We start from the raw sequence: 21,798 nt of genomic DNA on the forward strand, positions 1-21,798 counted from the left end.
GAAGAAAACTATCCATTAGGAAAACTATCCTCCCCAGCTACCCCCGCCCCATTGCAGTTTATCATGGTCCTTGGCTGAACACTGGACTTCCCACGTAGCTCAGTCGGTAAAGCATCTGCCTGCAACGTGGGAAACCTGGGTTCAATTCCTGGGTTGGGAAGTTCCCCTGGAGAAAGAAATGGCAACCTACTCCAGTAGATTCCTGGAGAATCCTATGGACAGAGGAGCCTGGCGGGCTGTGGTTTACGGGATCACGAGAGTCAGACACAACTTAGTACTGTCTTCTTTTTGGCTAAATCCTAGGATTGACGTCCACAAATTCAGAAGATTGATTAGAGAAGTGGAGAGAGGGAAGCAGAAATGGAAGCCTGCTAATATTTGCCAAACTCATTCTAAGTGCCTGCGTTAGGAACCTTTGTCTTAATCATCAGTTAATTCCTGAGACAACTCTGGGAGAAAGTTACTTTTATTTCTGTTTTATAGGTAAGGAAACTACAGCTCAAAGATTAAGTTGCCAAAAACCACAATGTACAGATATCAGAGTCAATGAGACCTACTACCCTAGGTTTGATTTTAAAGAAATGTTCCCTCTAGTTAATGTCTGGCCTGTGTGATCACTGCCACCCATAAAACTGTCCATCTTAGAAAAGCTCTCATGACCCACATTTTTGTTGTCAGTCCAGCAAACCTCCATGGTTATTATTGGATAGGAGCCTTTTGGCTGGGGTAAGCGTCTTCCAAAAGAAAATAACAAGAGCTATGAGGGAGTTCCTAAAGTGCAATTTGTTTTCAGATAAAAGATGTGACACTGATAACATAATTACTGAATACTCATGTACTAGGCACTGTTCTAAGTGTCCTTGAATGAATCAATCTTCACAATAACCCAGTGGGGAAGATACTAATTTTTTAAATTCCCATAGCTAGAGGCTTAACACTCTGTTAAGTAACTGACCAGGATCAGCTTAGAAAGTGAAATAATATCCAAACAATTTACATCTCCATAAATAACTTCAGAGTAGTAATGATGAGAGGCTGTACATTTATTTCAATGAACTTGCCATTACACTAATCTTTTTTTGGAACTTTGCTTTTGGAAAGGAGTTCTTGACTTTTTCGTGTCATGGACCCTTTGGCAGCCTGGTGGAGCCTATAGGTTCTTTCTCGAAACAGTTTTAAAATAGCTAAAATAAAATTCATAGGATTACAAAGTAAGCCAATTAAATTGAAATAATAATTAACATGTTAAAAATACTTGTGATATACAAACATACTTCTCTGTGTATTAGATCAGAGCTAGCAAGGAGCCTGGCCTCCCAGGTGGCTCTAGTGGTAAAGAACCCACCTGCCAGGGCAGGAGACATAAGAGATAGGGGTTTGATCCCTGAGCCAGGAAGATCCCCTGGAGAAGGAAATAGCAATCCACTCCAGTATTCTTGCTTGCCTGGAGAATCCCATGAGCAGAGTAACCTGGTGGGCTATAATCCATGGGGTCGCAAGGAGTCGGACACGACTGATGCAACTTAGCACAGCACAGCAGGGAGTCTAATAATTAAAAGTAATTTTAGTGATGAGTACAAACTATATTTTGAGAGAACTACAACTAGAATGTGATATGAGATATTTGACATTTATAAAGACACAAGTAGTGCTGACCAGTCCTAAGTATTGCTGATATGACTGGAATGTTAATTCATAAAAAATATTTTCTATAGAAGTTAGTGAAAAAGATGTAACGTTTTTCTAATTCAAATTCATGGACTCCTATCCTCTAATGCTATACATTTATTTTCAAAGTTAAGAACTTCCCCCTTTAGAGACATTACTTTTTATTAACACCTCAATTCCAACTAAAAATACATGTTCAAATTCTTTGGCTCCAAGTTAATTTAGGTTGTTTCAGAAATTAAATTTAGCCCCCGCTTACTCTATACTGTAGAAAATAGTCTAAGGAATACAGTAGAGGTTCTGATAACAACTATGGAAGATATCCAAAATAGACATTAGTCCTTGGGATCTCTTTCATTGTTAGAAAGCACAGTACTCTTTGAATTAAATTCTAGAATGTTTTTAATGCAATCACTTATACTACTTCATACTTTGTTTAATTGTGCATTCTGTACTATTAAAGAAGAGGAAAAAATTGCTACTTCAAAAACAAGCTAAAAGTAAGGCAGTTGTGACTTGCAGTGAAATGGCAGAATTCACCTTGGGAAAAAAAATGTTCTGCAAAGACCTGGATTTTGTCTAGAAGGCAATGATTAAGACCAAGAGACCTACAAACTCTGTGCAATAGAAATAAAAGCAAAAATAAACAAACGGAACCTAATTAAACTTACAAGCTTTTGCACAGCAAAGGGAAACCACAGATAAAATGAAAAGACTACCTATGAATTGGGAGAAAATACGTGCAAATGGTGTGACCCACAAGGCTTAATTTCTAAAATATACAAATAGCTCATACAGCTCAATAACAAATCAACCAATCAAAAAATGGATAGAAGATCTAAATAGACACTAATCCAAAGAAGACATGCAAATGGCCAACAGGCACATGAACAGATGCTCAACATCACTCATTACTGTTGCTGCTGCTGCTGCTGAGAGATGTAAATCAAAACTAGTGAAGTGCCACCTCACACTGGTCAGAATGTCTACAAATAACAAATGCTGGAGAGGGTGTGAAGTAAAGGGAATATATATGGAATGTGGTGGTGGTTTAGTCGCTAAGTCGTGTCCGACTCTTGCGACCCCATGGACTGTAGCCCGCCGGGCTCCTCTGTCCATGGGGATTCTCCAGGCAAGAAAACGAGTGGGTTGCCATTTCCTTCTCCAGGGGATCTTCCCGACCCAGGAATCGAACCCAGGTCTCCTGCACTGCAGGCAGATTATTTACCAACTAAGCTATGAGGGAAGCCCAATATAAGCCATATATATATATATATATATGGAATATAACTGACCATAAAAAAGAATGAAATAATGCTATTGGCAGCAACATGGATAGAGCTAATAATTATACTAGGTGAAGTAAGAAAGACAAATACCATATGCTATCATATAAATGTGAAATCTAAAATATGACACAAAATTTATCTACAAAACAGAAACAAATATAGAGAACAAACTTGTGGCTGCCAAAGGATAAGGTGGGGGAGGGGTGGATTAGGAGTTTGGGATTAGCAAATCAAACTATTTTATATGTATAACTGAATTGGGCTTCCCTGGTGGCTCAGTGGTAAAGAACCCACCTGCCAGTGTGGGAGATGTAGGTTCATAGAAGAACGTGGCAGGTTGCAGACCACAGGGCTGCAAGAGTCAGACATGACTTAGCGGCTGAACAACGGAATCACTGCTGTATGCCGGAAACTAATACAACCCTGTAAATCAACTATACGTCAATAAAGTAAAATTTTATAAAAAGAGACAAGGGAGCCTACGTATTCTGCCCAATGGAGAAGTAGGAGGTTTCAGTGTTCCCCTGGTTGCCTGAGGGTTGGGGCCCTGGGACTCTGGTGAAGAGGAAAGAAAGATCTTTATAAAGAAAAAAAGCTCAGAGATGAGTAACAGTCCCCAAGGCAGTGATGGCCAAAGGACGCTGCGTCCTGTACCGTCTGCTTATGGAAGCAGTTGTTTCCACTTCTGTGGTGTAATCGTCTCCTCAGCCATCTGCGTGGAGGTGGGGCCCACGGTGACGAAGAAGAGTCTGTGTTCAGGATGCTGCCGATCGGGGAGACCCGAGGCGACCGGGAGGGGAGGAGTCGACACGGCCGAGGCAGTGGAAGCAAGCCGAGGGCAGGACTCCAGAGCTGAGCGCCCAGAGCCCATTCTGAGGGCGTTTCAGAAACACTGGGGAGGGACTCGACTTTTCAGAATGACATGGTAGTTCTTGTGTAGAGAAGGAAGAACAGGCTCAGATGGACACGAGGACCCTTTTCACTGGTCCCTGGGCTCCCCTCCACTCACCTTCCAATCCTGTCCCCACAGGCATGCCCGGTGAGCTCCAAATTGAAGGCACGTCTTGTCACCTTCTGCTTAAAATACCTGGATGGCTTCAGCTCGTGGGTGGGTCAAGTCAACCTGCAGAGGCCTACAAGGCCCTGGGTGATCTGCGCTGCCTCCCCCGCCAGCTTCATCGCACTCACGGGCCAAGCACCCTGGTCTTCTTTCTGTTCTGTCATCCTTTCCACAGGAGCTGGTCTTTTGTTTTCACGACTGAATATCTAACTGGTTCTGAGATTCTTCACGTGCCTGGTTCCTTCTCACTCTTCATGCCTAAGCTTAAATACATTGCAGAAAGCCCTTCCCTGAGCATTTTATCTAAAACAAGGGCCCTGCCTCATAGTGTCAATTACAGCATTATTTCTATTTCCAGCATGGCTCCTATCATCATGCAGTTATTTTATCTGTACTTTTATTGTCTGAATGCCACAGACAATAAACTCCAAACGGCCAGGGACTGTGTCTGGCTTGTTGTCCTATGAAGTTGAGTGAACACATATTTATTGAATAATTGAATGAATATGTGCTTTTATTTGTATGAATAAATGAATGTTACTCAGTGTTCATAGAAACATTATGTAATGTGCTGTGCTTACTCAGTTGTGTCCAACTCTTTGCAACCATGTGGACTGTATCCCACCAGGCTTCTCTGCCCATGGAGATTCTCCAGGAAAGAATACTGGCATGGGTTGCCATGCCCTCCTCCAGGGGATCTTCCCAACTCAGGGATCAAACCCAGGTCTTCCACACTGCAGGCAGATTCTTCACCACCTGAGCCACCAGGGAAGCCCAAATATGAATTTGCTTACAAGTTTTACAACTTAGCATTGTTTATATCTCTGAAATCAAGAAAAGTGAGTTTAAACCAAGAGAACTCACTTTTGTACATTATTAAGGACATGCACTCATCTCTTCTGCGAAAACAACAAAATTGCAACTAGCTGAACAACCATTGACAAGAGGTTATTATTATTATCTGGGTCATGAAGATCTTTTTTGTTATAGTTCTTCTGTGTATTCTTGCCACCTCTTAATATCTTCTGCTTCTGTTAGGTCCATGCCATTTCTATCTCTATTGTGCCCATCTTTGCATGAAATGTTCCCTTGGTATCTCTAATTTTCTTGAAGAGACCTCTAGTCTTTCCCATTCTATTGTTTTCCTCTATTTCTTTGCCTTGATCACTGAGGAAGGCTTTCTTATCTCTCCTTGCTATCCTTAGGAACTCTGCATTCAAATGGGCATATCTTTCTTTTTCTCCTTTTCCTTTTGCTTTTCTTGTTTTCATAGCTGGTTGTAAGGCTTCCTCAGACAACCATTTTGCCTTTTTGCATTTCTTTTTCTTGGGGATGATTTTGATCACTGCCTCCTGTACGTTATGAACCTTCATCTATAGCTCTTCAGGAGCTCTGTCTATCAGATCTAATCCCTTGAATCTATTTGTCACTTCCACTGTTTAGTCATAAGGGATTTTATTTAGGTCATATCTGAATGGTCTAGTGGTTTTCCCTACTTTCTTCAATTTAAGTCTGAATTTAGCAATAAGGAGTTCATGATCTGAGCCACAGTCAGCTACTGGTCTTGTTTTTGCTGACTGTATAGAGCTTCTTCATCTTTGGCTGCAAAGAATATGATCAATCTGATTTCGGTGTTGACCATCTGGTGATGTCCATGTGTAGAATCTTCTCTTGTGTTGTTGGAAGAGGGTGTTTGCTATGACCAGTGCATTCTCTTGGCAAAACTCCATTAGCCTTTGCCCTGCTTCATTCTGTACTCCAAGGCCAAACTTTCCCATTACTCCAGGTGTTTCTTAACTTCCTACTTTTGCATTCTAGTCCCTTATAATGAAAAGGACGTCTTTTTTTGGGTGTTAGTTCTAGAAGGTCTTGTAGGTCTTCATAGAACTGTTCAACTTCAGCTTCTTCAGCATTACTGGTTGGGGCATAGACTTGGATTACCGTGATATTGAATGGTTTGCCTTGGAAATGAAAAGAGATCATTCTGTCATTTTGAGATTGCATCCAAGTAATGCATTTTGGACTCTTGTTTCCATTTCTTCTAAGGGATTCTTTCCCACAGTAGATATTATGGTCATCTGAGTTAAATTCAGCCATTCTAGTCCATTTTATTTCTCTGATTCCTAAAATGTCGATGTTCACTCCTACCATCTCTTGTTTGACCACTTCCAATATGCCATGATTCATGGACCTAACATTCCATGTTCCTATTTAATCTTGCTCTTTACAGCATTGACTTACTTTCATCACCAATCACATCCACAACTGGGTGTTTTTGCTTTGGCTCCGTCTCTTCATTCTTTCTGGAGTTACTTCTCCAGGGACCTCCAGTTGCATTTTGGATGCCTACTGACCTTGGGAGTTCATCTTTCAGTGTCCTATCTTTTTGCCTTTTCATACTGTTCATGGGGTTCTCAATGCAAGAATACTGAAGTGGTTTGCCATTCCCTTCTCCATTGGACCACGTTTTGTCAGAACTCTCCACCATGACCTGTCCATCTTGGGTGGCCTTACATGGCATGGCTCATAGTTTCATTGAGTTAGACAAGGCTGTAGTCCATGTGATCAGATTGGTTAGTTTTCTGTGATTGTGGTTTTCAGTCTATCTGCCCTCTGATGGAGAGGGTAAGAGGCTCATGGAAGCTCCCTGATGGGAGAGACTGACTGAGTGGGAAACTGGGTCTTGTCCTGATGGGTAGGGCACACTCAGTAAATCTTTAATCCAATTTTCGATTGAAGGGTGGGGCTGTGTTCCCTCCCTGTTATTTGACCTGAGGCCAAACTATGGTGGAGGTAATGAAGAGAATGGTGCCCTCCTTCAGAAGGTCCCCAAAATGCACAGCTACACTCAGTGCCCCTGACCCTGCAGCAGGCCACCATCAGCCCACCCCTCTGCTGGAGACTCTAGACACTCACGGGCAAGTCTGGGTCAGTCTCTTGTGGGGTCACTGCTCCTTTCTGCTGGGTCCTGGTGCACACAAGGTTCTGTTTATGCCCTCCAAGAGTCAGTTTCCCTAGTCCTGTGTAAGTTCTGGTGGCTCTATGGTGGGGTTAATGGGGACCTCCTCCAAGAGGGCTTATACCATACCCAGGTCTGCTCCCCCCAGAGCCCCTGCCCTGCAGCAGGCCACTGCTGACCTGCACCTCCTCAGGAGACACCCAAAATCGTCTGCATAACAAACCACAAACAGAAAGACAACATATGGAATAGGAGAAAATAATTGCAAATGATGGACCTGACAAGGGATTAATTAAAAAAATAAAGAAACAGTTCATACAACTCAGTATAAAACAAACAAACCAAAACAAACAACCCAATTAAAAAATGGGCAGAAGATCTAAATAAACATTTCTCTAAAGAAGACATACAGATGGCCAAATGGCACATGAAGATACTCAACATCATATGCAAATGCTCAACACATTTGTATCCAAGAAATGAAAATCAAAACTACAATGAAGTGTCACTTCACACCAGTCAGAATGGCCATCATAAAATGTCTACCAATAATAAAGATTGGAGCTGTAGAGAAAATGTAACCCTCCTACACTGTTGATGAGAATGTAAGTTGGTACAGCCACTATGGAGAACAGTAAGGAGATTCGTTTGAAAAACTAAAAGTAGAGTTGCCATTTGATCCTGCAATCCCACTCCAGGGCATATAACCCAAGAAAATTCTAATTCAAAAAGATACATTCACCCTAATGGTCATAGCATTACTATCTACAGTAACCAAGACATGGAAACAACCCATAGATTATTACTCAGTCACAAAAAAAGAATGAAATAATGCTATTTGCAGTAACAGGGATGGACCTGGAGGTTATCACACTAAGCAAAGTAAGCCAGACAAAGACAAATATCATGTGATATCACTTATATGTAGAATAAAAAGAATGGTACCTATTTCTAGACCCAAAGATATAGAAAATAAACTTATAGCCACCAAAGGGAAAGGAATGGGGGAGGGATAAATTAACAGTTTGGGACTGACACATAGAGACTACTACATATAAAATATAAAATAGATATTACATAGATATAATACATATAATAATACATATAGATAATCAACTAAGACCTAATGTACAGCACATAGGACTATACTCAATATTATTTATATATCTCTCTCTCTAAGAGGAAAGAATTTGAAAAAGAAAATATACATATACATAAAACTGAATGTGCTGTACACCTGAAACTAACGATAATGTAAATCAACTAGACTTCAGTAAAAATAAATAAGTAAAAGAAAACACAGGGAACAATCTCAGTTCTTCAATAGGGTGAGCTGTTCCTAACAAGAAAACAGACTCGAGCCAGACCTCCCAAGTCACAGTCCAACTATGACACTCACTAACTGTGCAGGCCAGTCACTGTGTCAGGGCCTCAGCTGTCTTAAATGCAAAACAGGGGTAAGAGCAGAATCTATATCACAGACTCTTTACGAAGATTAAATACCTTTAATATAGGTGAAGCACTTAAAACAGTGCTTAGCACACAGTGAGCTTTATACAATTCTTACCTCATTGTTTTTAATTACTGTAACCCATTAAAAAACTTTAATGCCATGGAAAATGTCCATACATAATTGTAAGTAAAAACTAGAAAAGCATGTATTTCCTTTATGACCTCTGTTTTCTAAGTTTGCATTTGATGCAAAAGAACACATGTATACATTTAAAGGACGTTGGGGGAGGTGTCATATTCCCAGTTTTCAAAAGGAGAAACATGTCTTTCAAAAACGAAACTGTCAAAAGTAAGTGAAAAGTTATACAGACTGAGGAGTTCAATTCAGAATGGGTTTTTTTGTTTGTTTTGAGAAATTTATAATTAATATAGTAGAACATTAGAGAACATCTTCCCATCTTGTGGTATTATTACCATATCCAATTAATCTATGTCCCTGAAAACATTTTAGTCTTGCTACCCTTATACATATGTGTCTCTTTGTGTGCACTTACATAGTGTTTATAAAGGTGTTATACACACACCCACAAGCAAATACACAAAGAAAACTGGACAGAGGAATTAATGGGCAACATTCATTTTCTCTTTTACACTTGATTATATTATCCAGATCTATTTTCTGTATCTATTTAATGAAGATAAATACTTCTAAAATAGTTCTTTTTTCCAAAAAGTAATAAATTTCAGCACTTACGCTGGTCCGTAGTTGCATATAAAATGTGCTCCATTGATAAGAGCTTCGAAGCCAGAAACTCGAGGACAAAACTGTACTGCACAGCCAACTTTGTAACTATTTGCCCAGACAACCTGAAAGAAAATGCGGACTGATATGAAGAGGAGAGACAATAAAATGAATACATAAGTATGATTAGGCCTTCCTAAATACAGGGAGGAGAAGGCACCCCACTCCAGTACTCTTGCCTGGCTAATCCCATGGGCGGAGGAGCCTGGTGGGCTGCAGTCCATGGGGTCGCTCAGAGTCGGACACGACTGAGCGACTTCCCTTTCACTTTTCACTTTCATGCATTGGAGAAGGAAATGGCAACCCACTCCAGTGTTCTTGCCTGGAGAATCCCAGGGACGGGGGAGCCTGGTGGGCTGCTGTCTATGGGGTCGCACAGAGTCGGACACGACTGAAGCGACTTAGCAGCAGCAAACACAGGGAGGCCTGGCGTGCTGCGGTTCATGCGGTCGCAAAGAGTCGGACATGACTGAGCGACTGAACTGAACTGAACTGAACTGAACATGGTGAGTTACATTAACTCTAGTGAGATAAAGCAGTTCCTTACCAGGAAAGTGTTACGCAGTAAGAATTTGGTTGGAAACAAATCGTGCGTGTGTGCGTGCATGTACGCGTATGTGCAATAAACATAGAAACACTAAGACATTCTGACAGCTAGTGCAGTGAGGAAATAAAGCAGGCTAACAGGACAGAGTGTGACTGCTGGGGAGGAAGCGGCTTCCACTGCAGGGAAGCTGTCTCTGGAGTGTGCAGGAGGCCTTTGAGCTGAGGCCTGAGTGGGGAAGAGGCAGCACAGGAGAACAAAAGGCTGGAGGAGGAGCAGACGGCGCAGCGGGGGCCCGGGGGGCAGAGGCCTTGGGACCGAGTCTGCTGGCACGCGAGGGCGGCAGGATGAAGGCTGGGGCAGTGCAGGCTGTGAGATTAGAGACGGGGCAGCGCCCGGGGAGCCTCGCAGTGGAGGGAGGGACAGCCCTTTACCAAGTCTCAGAAAGGCCCGCTGGCTGTCACATACTAAAGGGACTGAGAAGATCAAGGGTGAAAAGAGCAGCGGGGTTTGGGAGGCTGCTTCACTGGCCCTGGAGAGAGCAGGTGCTGACTCCCACTTGGCTGCCGGTAGTGGGGTTTCCTGGAATTAACCAGGTTCACCAGGTGGGGCTAGTGGTAAAGGACCTTACTGCTAATGCAAGGAGATGGTTGGATCCCTGGGTCGGAAAGATCCCCTGGATGAGGGCACGGCAGGCAACCCATTCCAGTATTCTTGCCAGGAAAATCCCCACAGACAGAGAAGCCTGGCAGTCCACAGGGCTGCAAAGAGTCGGACACGACTGATGCTTGCTTAGCACAACACACCACACATGCTTCGTCTTCTAGGTAAAGCTGAAAGAATTTGCTTTTGCATTGAGAGTGGGGAAAGAGGGGAGGACAAAAATCAAGTTAATGTTTGGGTCTAAACAACATTTACCAAGAGGAAGAAAATTAGCAAAGAAGGAGGTAGGTAGGAATAGGGACAAGGGGTTGTGTTCAGCTCCTGTTGCTCCTGAGATGCGCATCAGATGGCCAGGGGTACACATGTAAGCGAGAGCATGCAAGAAAGAAAGAATGAAAAGTGGTGGCCTAGGAGGGAGACCAAGAACAGGGCCAGCCGCCGGGAGCAGGACCGTGCCGTCCCACTGGACCCCATCAGCAGAAGGGCCGTGTGCTTGGTTTAATTCGGTGCTGTCACACATTAAAGCATTTTTAGCAGCACTTTCCCCCCGATTTTTGAGAAAGGGCATCCACATTTTCATTTTGCATTCTGCCACAAAAGTATACAGCTTATCCTGACACTGTTTGCTGTAATAGAAACCTAAAGAAGAAAGTATCCGAAGTATTTAAAAAATCTAGTAACTGGAGATAAGCTGGCAATTAAATGCACTCTTTTTTATAGTGATACCAAATTGCATTTGGAATTATTTTTACATATATATGTTACCAGTCCTAGCTCACTCTGCTTGCCACACAACAGGCCAATGAATCCGAGAGATAAGCGGTTGAGGCAACGAAGAGACTTTAATGGGGGAGCCAGCTGAGAGCAGATGGCAGGCTAGCCCCTCAAAAGAGCTATCTTGTCACGGCCTGGTTGCCAGGTTCTTTTATGGATCAGAGATATAGAGGAGGTGAGGAAACAAAGTAAAAAGACTATTCAATTCTTGCAAACGTCCCCTAGGATGGAGAGCCTCAGGCAGGGCAATGTGCTAGTTTCCCTTCCTTGTAGTCTAGCAGTCCAAGGGGTCACAAAGAGTCAGACAGGAGTGAGCAACAACAGTCCTTCGCTGGTTGGTGGCTTAGGCGATCTCCCTGAGGCAGGCCAGGGTGTGTATTTATAATAACTAAAACGGGGTGAAAGTCACAGAAGCAGACCCAGTGTAAACATAAAATTCACCTTCTGGGTTACAGCTCCCTCCTTTCACTATGCATCCCACAGTCCTGGGGGAGGAAGGAGGCCGTTTTGCTTGTCAGATGTATCTTCCTGGGAGTCCCCCCGTCTGACAACCAAAACGGCCCCCTTTGGTGCTGGGGTTTTTAAATGATGAGACCTGTCTTCCTCTGCTCCTCTCGGAAAAGTGCCTACTTTATGCCTGTACACTTAGAAATACTGAACTTCAAACGTAAGAGGGCATCTCAAGTTAGGAAATTTAGTGCTTTGCTATGCATGGGAAGATGCAAGAGTTGGGGCTCATTAAATCCTATTTTGAACATCTTAGCTAGCTGGGGCCTGCCATTCTGCTTTCTCAGTGTTTCCTCCAGGTTCACCACAGGGAGTGGGTGGAGTGGCTGCCGTCTAAGGACTGCCAGGAGGCAGGCGTTCCCCTTTCCCAGGGCTCCCTGGCTCCCATGAAAGGGCTGCAATCGCTGACTCCACCTCTCAGGTCTTCCCCTCTTGGTCATGAATGACCATTATCTGAGAAACATTTCATGATCAACTTTTGTCCCATGGCATTGGGCGGCTCATCCCAGTTCAGTCAAAATATTCTTGATATGTCACTCCAGGTGTTAAGTTTTGAACCAGGCCCCATCAATAATTAAAATTCTCTGGGTTGTGTCTAACTATAATCCAGGAGATATTTTCTCCTGTTGCTTCTTTCCATATCTAGTTTCACCCTATTACCATTATTTCCTCAAAAGTGCTTAGTCACAGAAGTTTTCTTGGAGGCTGCTTTACACACTGGTTACTGTAAGAGACACAATCTTACAGATTAGACAGGATATAAGGCAGACGACATAGGGCAGCAGAGACACAAAGCAGGATTGGAAAACAAAGAACAGATTTAACCAATGATTAGTATAGGTAGTTATGATCTAGTTATAATAACCACCATAACTGATTTACTGAGCTGTCTGCAGTTTCATTGAACTGGCCATGCATGCCAGAAAGTGAAGTCGCTCAGTCGTGTCCGACTCTTTGTGACCCTGTGGACTGTAGCCCAACAGGCTCCTCCATCCATGGGATTCTCCAGGCAATGGAGTGGGTTGCCATTTCCTTCTCCAGGGGATCTTCCTGACCCATGCATTCCTAGGCACAGTTTAATCTTTGAGACAAGTATATGTTACTGGCAGGATCAACCAGGTAGAGAGAAAAAGTAATTGTTCCAAAAGGCATAATCTACCAAACTAGTTATTGCAAGTCATGATTAATTGAAGGAGAAGTTTTTTTCTTACACCTGGAAAACACATTTAAACCAGTAATCCTTTGAGATAGAGACCATAAAAATTACAACCAGATTACCAGTTTACTCAGTTCTATGTAACTAATCCCTTTTGTTAACAGCTTTATGAAGTCATTAGGTTTCTCATTAGAATTCTTCAATTTATTTATTTTTTATTCAGTTCAGTATTATTTTCTGAAAGTCAGAAACTTGTATTTATCTGAAAGTCCTTTTCATAAATTTTCTTGAAGAGGAGGCATTTTTACAAAGGCATCAGAGCGAAACCATAACTGTGTATAGTAACAAAAGACTTAAAAGAAGGTTAAGTTTAAATCCGATTACTGCTGTGGCATAGAACACCTTCATAACTACAATTATGACTCATGATATTCTATCAGGACATATCAAATTCTGAGGAATTCCATATAATCTCTAGAATATCTGTACCATTTACCATATAATATAACTTAGAGTTTATTATTTATTTGACAACAGTTCCCTTCTAGTTTAAGATACCATATGAACCTATTAGTTTAATATCTCCCTTTGGCTCCCTCAGAGACCCCTTTGGAGCACCCCAAAGTTAGCTGGAGTTCAAAGGAACTTTATTATAATTTGATTTGGGAAGCCTTGTCAAAGGAGCACCAAGTAACATGTTAAAATACAACTGGACCATGGGTCACTGTGAAACTGAACCAGAGCAACAATAAAATATTTTGAAGGCAAATACAGATTAAATAAGCTTAAACTCTGTTATCAAAAGGCAGTTTAGCATTGTCAGAAAACTTCTCTGTTTTAAGAGAGAGAAGCCAATTTATATTTTATATGAGCTTATAGTTTCATTTACTCAAACTTGTTTTAAACCATAGTCAGTCCTAACTGACCATGTACAAAACCCTTTCATCACTTATTTTTAAGTTGTAGATATCTAGAGAGATCCTGAAACATATATTTCTCAGTTTCTTTACATTTAATTGGGCCTCCACCCACTTGTATCACTCAGCTTGTTGTTGTGTTACAAAGAGTAAGAGTGTATATTGAGGTTCAAGGTCTGGGAACTGACGAGTCCATCATCCTGGACCCATTTGCTTATATGTAGACTATGTAATGTCCTTGGGTTATGTGATTCTTTCAAAGATTGTGCCCCGTCCTCTTTCCTTCTGTGTCATTTCCCCCCTTAGATTTTATTCCCATATTTTTATGGGAAACAGAAGGGTGAAGATCTACCTTCTGTAATTGCTTCAAGCCTGAGTACGGTGTCCCTGCCTGTCAGGGAGCAAAAAATCTCAGGATACCTGGTCTAGGGGTACCAGGGGCAGGACAGCTCCTTTGTTATAATCTGTATGGGTGGGAATCCTCCAGTAGTCATCATTTTAATGTGGAACTGCTAGAATTATTTCTATAGCCTTCCTGTGAATCTCCTCGATAAGGAAGCCCTTTCTGTACATCATCTGAGTACAAAAGTATCTTAATAACATAAGACTTAAAAGTCATGGTTAAACATTTGATCAATTGACAATGGGGCTTGGATAATACTTATTTGTTAACCAGGCTTCAATAATACATGAACCAAGAAGATCCAGATGTACAAGCTGAATTTAGAAAAGGCAGAGGAACCAGAGATCAAATTGCCAACATTTGCTGGATCATAGAAAAAGAAAGGCAATTCCAGAAAAAAACATCTACTTCTGCTTCATTGACTATGTTAAAACCTTTAACTGTGTGCATCACAACAAATTGTGGAAAATTATTAAAGAAATGGGAATATCAGACCACCTTATTTGCCTCCTGAGAAACCTGCATGCAGTCAAGAAGCAGCAGTTAGGACCACACATGGAACAATGGGCTGGTTCAAAACTGCGAAAGGAGCATGTTGAGGCTCTATACTGCCACCCTGCTTCTTTAACTTATAAGCAGAGTACATCATGTGAAATGCAGGGCTGGAGGAAGCACAAGCTGGAAATAAGATTGCAAGAGAAACATCAACAACCTCAGATATGCAGATGACACCACCCTTATGGCAGAAAGTGAAGAGGAACTAAAAAGCCTCTTGATGAAAGTGAAAGAGGAGAGTGAAAAAGTTGGCTTAAAGCTCAACAATCAAAAAACTAAGATCAAGGCATCCAGTCCCATCACTTCATGGGAAACAGAAGGGGAAAAAGTGGAAACTTGATGAATTTCATTTTCTTGGGCTCCAAAATCACCGCAGATGGTGACTGCAGCTGCACAATTAAAATACACTTTCTTCTTGGAAGAAAAGCTGTGACAAACCTAAACTGCATATTAAAAAGCAGAGACATCACTTTGCCAACAAAGATCCATATAGTGAAAGCTATGATTTTTCCAGTAGTCATGTATGGATGTGGGAGTTGGACCATAAAGAAGGCAGAGCACTGAAGAACTGATGCTTTCAAAATGTCATGCTGGATAAGACTCTTGAGAGTCCCTTGGGCTGCAAGGAGATCCAACCAGTCCATCCTAAAGAAAATCAGTCCTGAATATTCATTGGAAGGACTGATGTTGAAGCTGAAGCTCCAATACTTTAGCCACCTGATGTAAACAGCTGACTCATTGGAAAAGACCCTGATGCTGGGAAAGATTGAGGGCAGGTGAAGGGGACGACACAGGATGAGACGGTTGGATGGCACCACTGATCTAATGGACATAAGTTTTAGCAAGCTCTGGGAGATAGTGAAGGACAGGGAAGCCTGGCGTGCTGCCATTCCTGGGATCACAAAAGGCCTACTGAAAACACATTATCTTAGTTTTCTTAAAGTTTTTTCCACACTGAGGTATATTTTGGCTGACAAATCTCTAACAGATATATTTTATTTATGTTAAACCTAGGCACAATGAAAGTATTATACTTAACATTGTATTTAACGTGTTGATGACTCAAGACATCTCTATATTATTATTATTAGATCAGCAAACTTAAACATTAATACTAGGTACTAATTTAATATTAAATATTTCCCAGTTCACGTGAACCTAAAACTCAAATTAACCGTGGCAATGTGACTAAAAAAAAAAAAAACAAAGACACATACAGGCATATACATACAGTGAGGCCTCAGTTCTTATTTCAATCCTGAGTCAGGTACAGTAATATAAAGCCCATTAGTTTATAACAAGGTTGGATTAAAATTGGGGTTCTCACAGAGGAACCAAGTCAGGCTCACTTGGATAGATGGCTAAATATTAATATCTGTAGGAAAAGCAACTTTTAATTACCTTGGACAAGTCAGCTTCTAAATTATTTTACCCTTTCTAAAATGTCCATTAAAAAGACAGTAGAAATAAGGTTTCTGAGAAGACCCGAGAGGACATTTGCCTCTCAAAGATATAGGCAAATTCTTTCTAGGGTTATTTTGTTTCCCCTTTGTTTAACATTTACAGACTTCATAAGATGAAGCTTCTGTGGTGGCTCAGATGGTGAAGAATCTGCCTGCAGAGTTTGGTCCCTGGGTCAGGAAGATCCCCTGGAGAAGGGCACGGCAACCCACTCCAGTGTTCTTGCCTGGAAACCGCATGGGCAGAGGAGCCTGGCAGACCACAGTCCATGGGGTTGCAAAGAGTCAGACATGACTTAGTGAGTAACACTTCCTTTATGAGATGAACAGGGAAGGTTTGGGGAGTGGTGAAAGGATTTTTGGAATCACCCTTCTGGTCTGTTAAGACTACATTTGTAAACCAAAGACAGTTTTGTTTTTCCATCCTTTCCCGAAAGAATTGGGTGGCCTTCCTAAGCAGGACCGACACATCTATCTACCCATGTTGGAAAGCTTCACCCCTCCCTCTAGCCTGAGGGAGAAGGCCTCTCTGGAAGGCTCAGAGGCAACACCCAGGCTCCAGCAAAGCAATCTGGACAAAGAGGCAAAGGGAGCAAGAGGCACAGGGAACAGGAGACGGGGGAAGACAGACTGAGGGGTCCGCCCTGTGATCCAAGCAGCCAGGGAGGAGAGGCAAGGAGGGTTCCCTCCTGCCGAGATGGCACGGGGGGGGGGGGGCTGTGGGCCTTTGGGACATGCAGGGAGTAAGCGCTGCTGCCCTGCGGCTCCTGTGGCGGCCTGCCTTCAGGGACGGGGGCTCTGGCAGCAGCAATCTTGGGAGGCACAGTGCGCAGCTTAAGTTCTCTGGGAAGAGGTTGCCATTGGCCCCACTATAGAGCCGCTGAGCAGGCAACCCACAAACTGGAGAACAATTGCACCAAAGAAGTTCTCATAGTGTTGCAAAAGTTCTAGGGCCCACAACAGACTTCCCAACCTGGGGATCCAGCAAAGGGACTGAGAATCCCCAGGGAATCTGACTTTGAAGGCCAGTGGGATTTGATTCCAGAACTTCCACAGGACTGGGGAAACAGAGACTCTTGGAGGGCACAAACAAAACCTTATGTGCACCAGGACCCAGGAGAAAGGAGCAGGGACCCCACAAGACTGAGTCAGACCTGCCTATGAGTGTCCAGGAGTCTCCAGCAGGGTCATGGGTTGATCTAGTCTCAGGGTCAGGGACATTAACTGCAGCAGTCCTGGAAGGCGTGGCATGCTGGCATAAGCCCTTTTGGAGGAGGTCACCATTACCCCTACCATACTTTCGCCTCAGGACAAACTACAGGGAGCAAACACTGTCCCAACCATCAGAACAAAAATTGGATTAAAGATTTACTGAGCATGACCTTGCCCACCTGAGCAAGATCCAGTTTTCCCCATAGCCAGTATCCTCAAGAGGATAAGTACAAGCCTCTTATCCTCATCCATCAGAGAGCAGATAGAATGAAAACCACAATCACAGAAAATTAACCAAACTGATCACACGGACCACAGCCTTGTCTAACTCAATGAAACTATGAGCCATGCCGTGTAGGGCCACCCAAGACGGACAGGTCATGGTGGAGGCTTCTGCAAAATGTGGTCAACTAGATAATGGAATGGCAAACCATTTCAGAATTCTTGCCTTGAGAACCCCATGAACAGTAGGAAAAGGCAAAAAGATATAACACTGAAAGATGAACTCCCGGGCTGGGAGGTGCTAAGTATGCTACTGGAGAAGAGTACAGAAATAACTCAAGAAAGAATGAAGAGATGGAGCCAAAGCAAAAACAATGCCCAGTTGTGGTTGTGATTGGTGATGGAAGTAAAGTCAGATGCTGCAAAGAACAATATTGCATAGAAATCTGGAATGTTAGGTCCATGAATCAAGGTAAATTGGAAGTGGTAAAACAGGAGATGGCTAGAGTGAGCATCAATATTTTAGCAATCAGTGAACTAAAATGGATGCAAATGGGCAAATTTAATTCAGATGACCATTATATCTACTACTGTGGGCAAGAATCCCTTTGAAGAAATGGGTTAGCTCTCAAAATCAAAAAACAGTCCAAAATGCAGTATTTGGGTGCAATCTCAAAAACAACAGAATGATCTCAGTTCATTTCCAAGGCAAAGCATTCACCATCAGAATAATCCAAGTCTATGCCCCAGCCACTAATCCCAAAGAAGCTAAAGTTGAATGGTTCTAAGAAAACCTTAGATGGACCCAGATAATCACGATGGTGTGATCACTCATCTAGAGCCAGACATCCTGGAATGTGAAGACAAGTGGGCCTTAGAAAGCATCACTACAAACAAAGCTAGTGGAGGTGATGGAATTCCAGTTGAGCTATTTCAAATCCTGAAAGATGATGCTGTGAAAGTGCTGCACTCAATATGCCAGCACATTTGGAAAACTCAGCAGTGGCCACAGGACTGAAAAAGATCATTTTTCATTCCAATCCCAAAGAAAGGCAATGCAAAAGAATGCTCTAACTACCGCACAATTGCACTCATCTCACACGCTACTAAAGTAATGCTCAAAATTCTCCAAGCCAGGCTTCAGCAATACATGAACCATGAACTTCCAGATATTCAAGCTGGTTTTAGAAAAGGCAGAGGAACCAGAGATCAAATTGCCAACATCCACTGGATCATGGAAAAAGCAAGAAAAACATCTATTTCTGCTTTATTGACTATGCCAAAGCCTTTGTGTGGATCACAATAAACTGTGGAAAATTCTGAAAGAGATGGGAATACTAGACCACCTAACCTGCCTCTTGAGAAATCTGTATGCAGGTCAGGAAGCAACAGTTAGAACTGGACATGGAACAACAGACTGGTTCCAAATAGGAAAAGGAGTACGTCAAGGCTGTATATTGTCACCCTGCTTATTTAACTTCTATGCAGAGTACATCATGAGAAACGCTGGGCTGGAAGAAGCACAAGCTGGAATCAAGATTGCCAGGAGAAATATCAATAACCTCAGATATGCAGATGACACCATCCTTATGGCAAAAACTGAAGAGGAACTAAAAAGCCTCTTGATGAAAGTGAAAGTGGAGAGTGAAAAAGTTGGCTTAAAGCTCAACATTCAGAAAACGAAGATCCTAGCATCTGGTCCCATCACTTCATGGGAAATAGATGGGGAAACGGTGGAAACAGTGTCAGACTTTATTTTGGGGGGGCTCCAAAATGACTGCAGATGGTGACTGCAGCCATGAAATTAAAAGACGCTTACTCCTTGGAAGAAAAGTTATGATCAACCTAGATAGCATATTCAAAAGCAGAGACATTACTTTGCCAACTAAGGTCCGTCTAGTCAAGACTATGGTTTTTCCAGTGTTCATGTATGGATGTGAGGGTCGGACTGTGAAGAAAGCTGAGCACCAAAGAATTGATGCTTTTGAACTGTGGTGTAGGAGAAGACTCTCGAGAGTCCCTTGGACTGCAAGGAGATCCAACCAGTCCATTCTAAAGATTAGCCCTGGGATTTCTTTGGAGGGAATGATGCTAAAGCTGAAACTCCAGTACTTTGGCCACCTCATGCGAAGAGTTGACTCATTGGAAAAGACTCTGATGCTGGGAGGGATTGGGGGCAGGAGGAGAAGGGGACGACCAAGGATGAGATGGCTGGATGGCATCACTGACTCGATGGACGTGAGTCTGAGTGAACTCCGGGAATTGGTGATGGACAGGGAGGCCTGGCGTGCTGCGATTCATGGGGTCGCAAATAGTCGGACATGACTGAGCGACTGAACTGAAGAAAACCTATGAGCACTTCTAGAACTAACACCAAAAAAGAATGTTCTTTTCATCCTAGGGGACTGGAATGCAAAAGTAGGAAATCAAGAGATTCCTGGAATAACAGGCAAGTTTGGCCTTGGAGTATAAGATGAAGCAGGGCAAAGACTAACAGAGTTTTGCCAAGAGAACACACTGGTCATAGCAAACACACTCTTCCAACAATGTAAGACATGACTGTACACATGGACATCACCAGATGGTCAATACTGAAATCAGATTGATTATATTCTTTGCAGCCAAAGATGGAGAAGCTCTATAAAGTCAGTTAAAAAAAGACTGAAGCTGACTGTGGCTCAGATCATTACTCCTTTTTGAAAATTCAGACTTCAATTGAAGAAAGGGAAAACAACTAAGACATTCAAGTATGACCCAAATCAAATCCTTTATAATTATACAGCAGAAGTGACAAATAGAATCAAGGGGTTAGATCTGATAGACAGACTGCCTGAAGAACTGTGGATAGAGGTTCGTAACACTGTATAGGAAGCAGTGATTAAAACCATCCCCAAGAAAAAAGAAAGGCAAAATGATTGTCTGAGGAGGTCTTACAAATAGCTGAGTAAAGAAGAGACGTGAAATGCAAAGGAGAAAAGGAAGGAAATATCCATCTGAATGCAAAGTTCCAAAGATTACAAGGAGAGATAAGTAAACCTTTGTAAGTGAACAACACAAAGAGGGAGAAGAAAATAATAGAATGGGGAAAGGCGTGAGATTTATTCAAGAAAATTAGAGATACCAAGGGAACATGTCATGCAAAGATGGGTTCAATAAAGGACAGAAAGGGTATGGACCTAACAGAAGCAGAAGATATTAAGAAGAGCTGGCAAGAATACACAGAAGAACTGTAACATAAAGATCTCAATGACCCATATAACCATGATGGTGTGATCAACTGTGGCATTGGAGAAGACTCTTGAGAGTCCCCTGGACTATAAGGAGATTAAACCAGTCAATCCTAAAGGAAATCAGCCCTGAATATTCACTGGAAGGATCTTTGGGGAAGATTCCTTAATTGTGAGCCTTTCAGGGGCCATTGTTCTTCTGATCTTAATATATCTAATGTGGACCCCAAAGGTCTTCCAATGAAGCAGGGCAATTGAAATGAACTATTTCCCATTTTTATAAACTTTATAACACCAAAACACAAATGATGCTGAAGCTATAGCTCCAGTATTTGGCCACTTGATGTGAAAAGCAGACTGTTTGGAAAAACCCTTATGTGCAAAGATTGAAGGCAGGAGGAAAAGGAGACAACAGAGGACAAGATGGCATCACCCACTCAATGGACATGAGTCGAGGCATGAGTTTCACCAGGTTACAGCAGATGGTGAAGGACAGGGAAGCCTGGAGTGCTACAGTCCACGGGGTCACAAAGAGTTGGACACAACCGAGCGGCTGAACAACAGCAAGAGAATAAGCCTGCCCACAGTTCCTCCGTTGTTCCCACAGCCGCTCAGCTGTTCACAGTGGGTTTGAGGAGAAAGAAATGAGAAAACCGTAAAGGAAGCCTTAGAGGAAACTCGTATTACCAGATGTTTGCACATTACCGAAGTAACCAGAATAAGCTGGAAAGTCATATTAACATGACCTCACAGTCCCATTAGACCAGTGACCTTCCCCAAAGCGCCTTATAAACGCAGTTTCCCTTCATAGGGAGAACACCCCAAATTGGAGCCAGTGTACCCCAGACTGGTCAAAAAGGCCGTGGTAGAACCTTGATACCACGCTGTTCTGGGGAAAAGGTTATTGCATGTTTAACTTACAAAAGAG

The 21,798-nt window shown here is 42.5% G+C and overlaps 1 protein-coding gene across 3 annotated transcripts in view; it reads right to left on the bottom strand.

Moving 5' to 3' along the window:
• The window catches only part of GLIPR1 (GLI pathogenesis related 1), a 57,278-nt gene that overhangs the window by 3,642 nt on the left and 31,838 nt on the right, over positions 1–21,798 (bottom strand). For all 3 annotated transcript variants that reach the window (XM_040233870.1, XM_040233869.1, XM_040233871.1), the window contains one exon: positions 9,183–9,295. In XM_040233870.1, the coding sequence (XP_040089804.1) occupies positions 9,183–9,295 (113 nt within the window). The remainder of the gene's footprint in view (positions 1–9,182; positions 9,296–21,798) is intronic.

Source organism: Oryx dammah, unplaced genomic scaffold (genome assembly GCF_014754425.2).
Source record: "Oryx dammah isolate SB20612 unplaced genomic scaffold, SCBI_Odam_1.1 HiC_scaffold_29, whole genome shotgun sequence".
Taxonomy (NCBI): Eukaryota; Metazoa; Chordata; class Mammalia; order Artiodactyla; family Bovidae; genus Oryx; species Oryx dammah.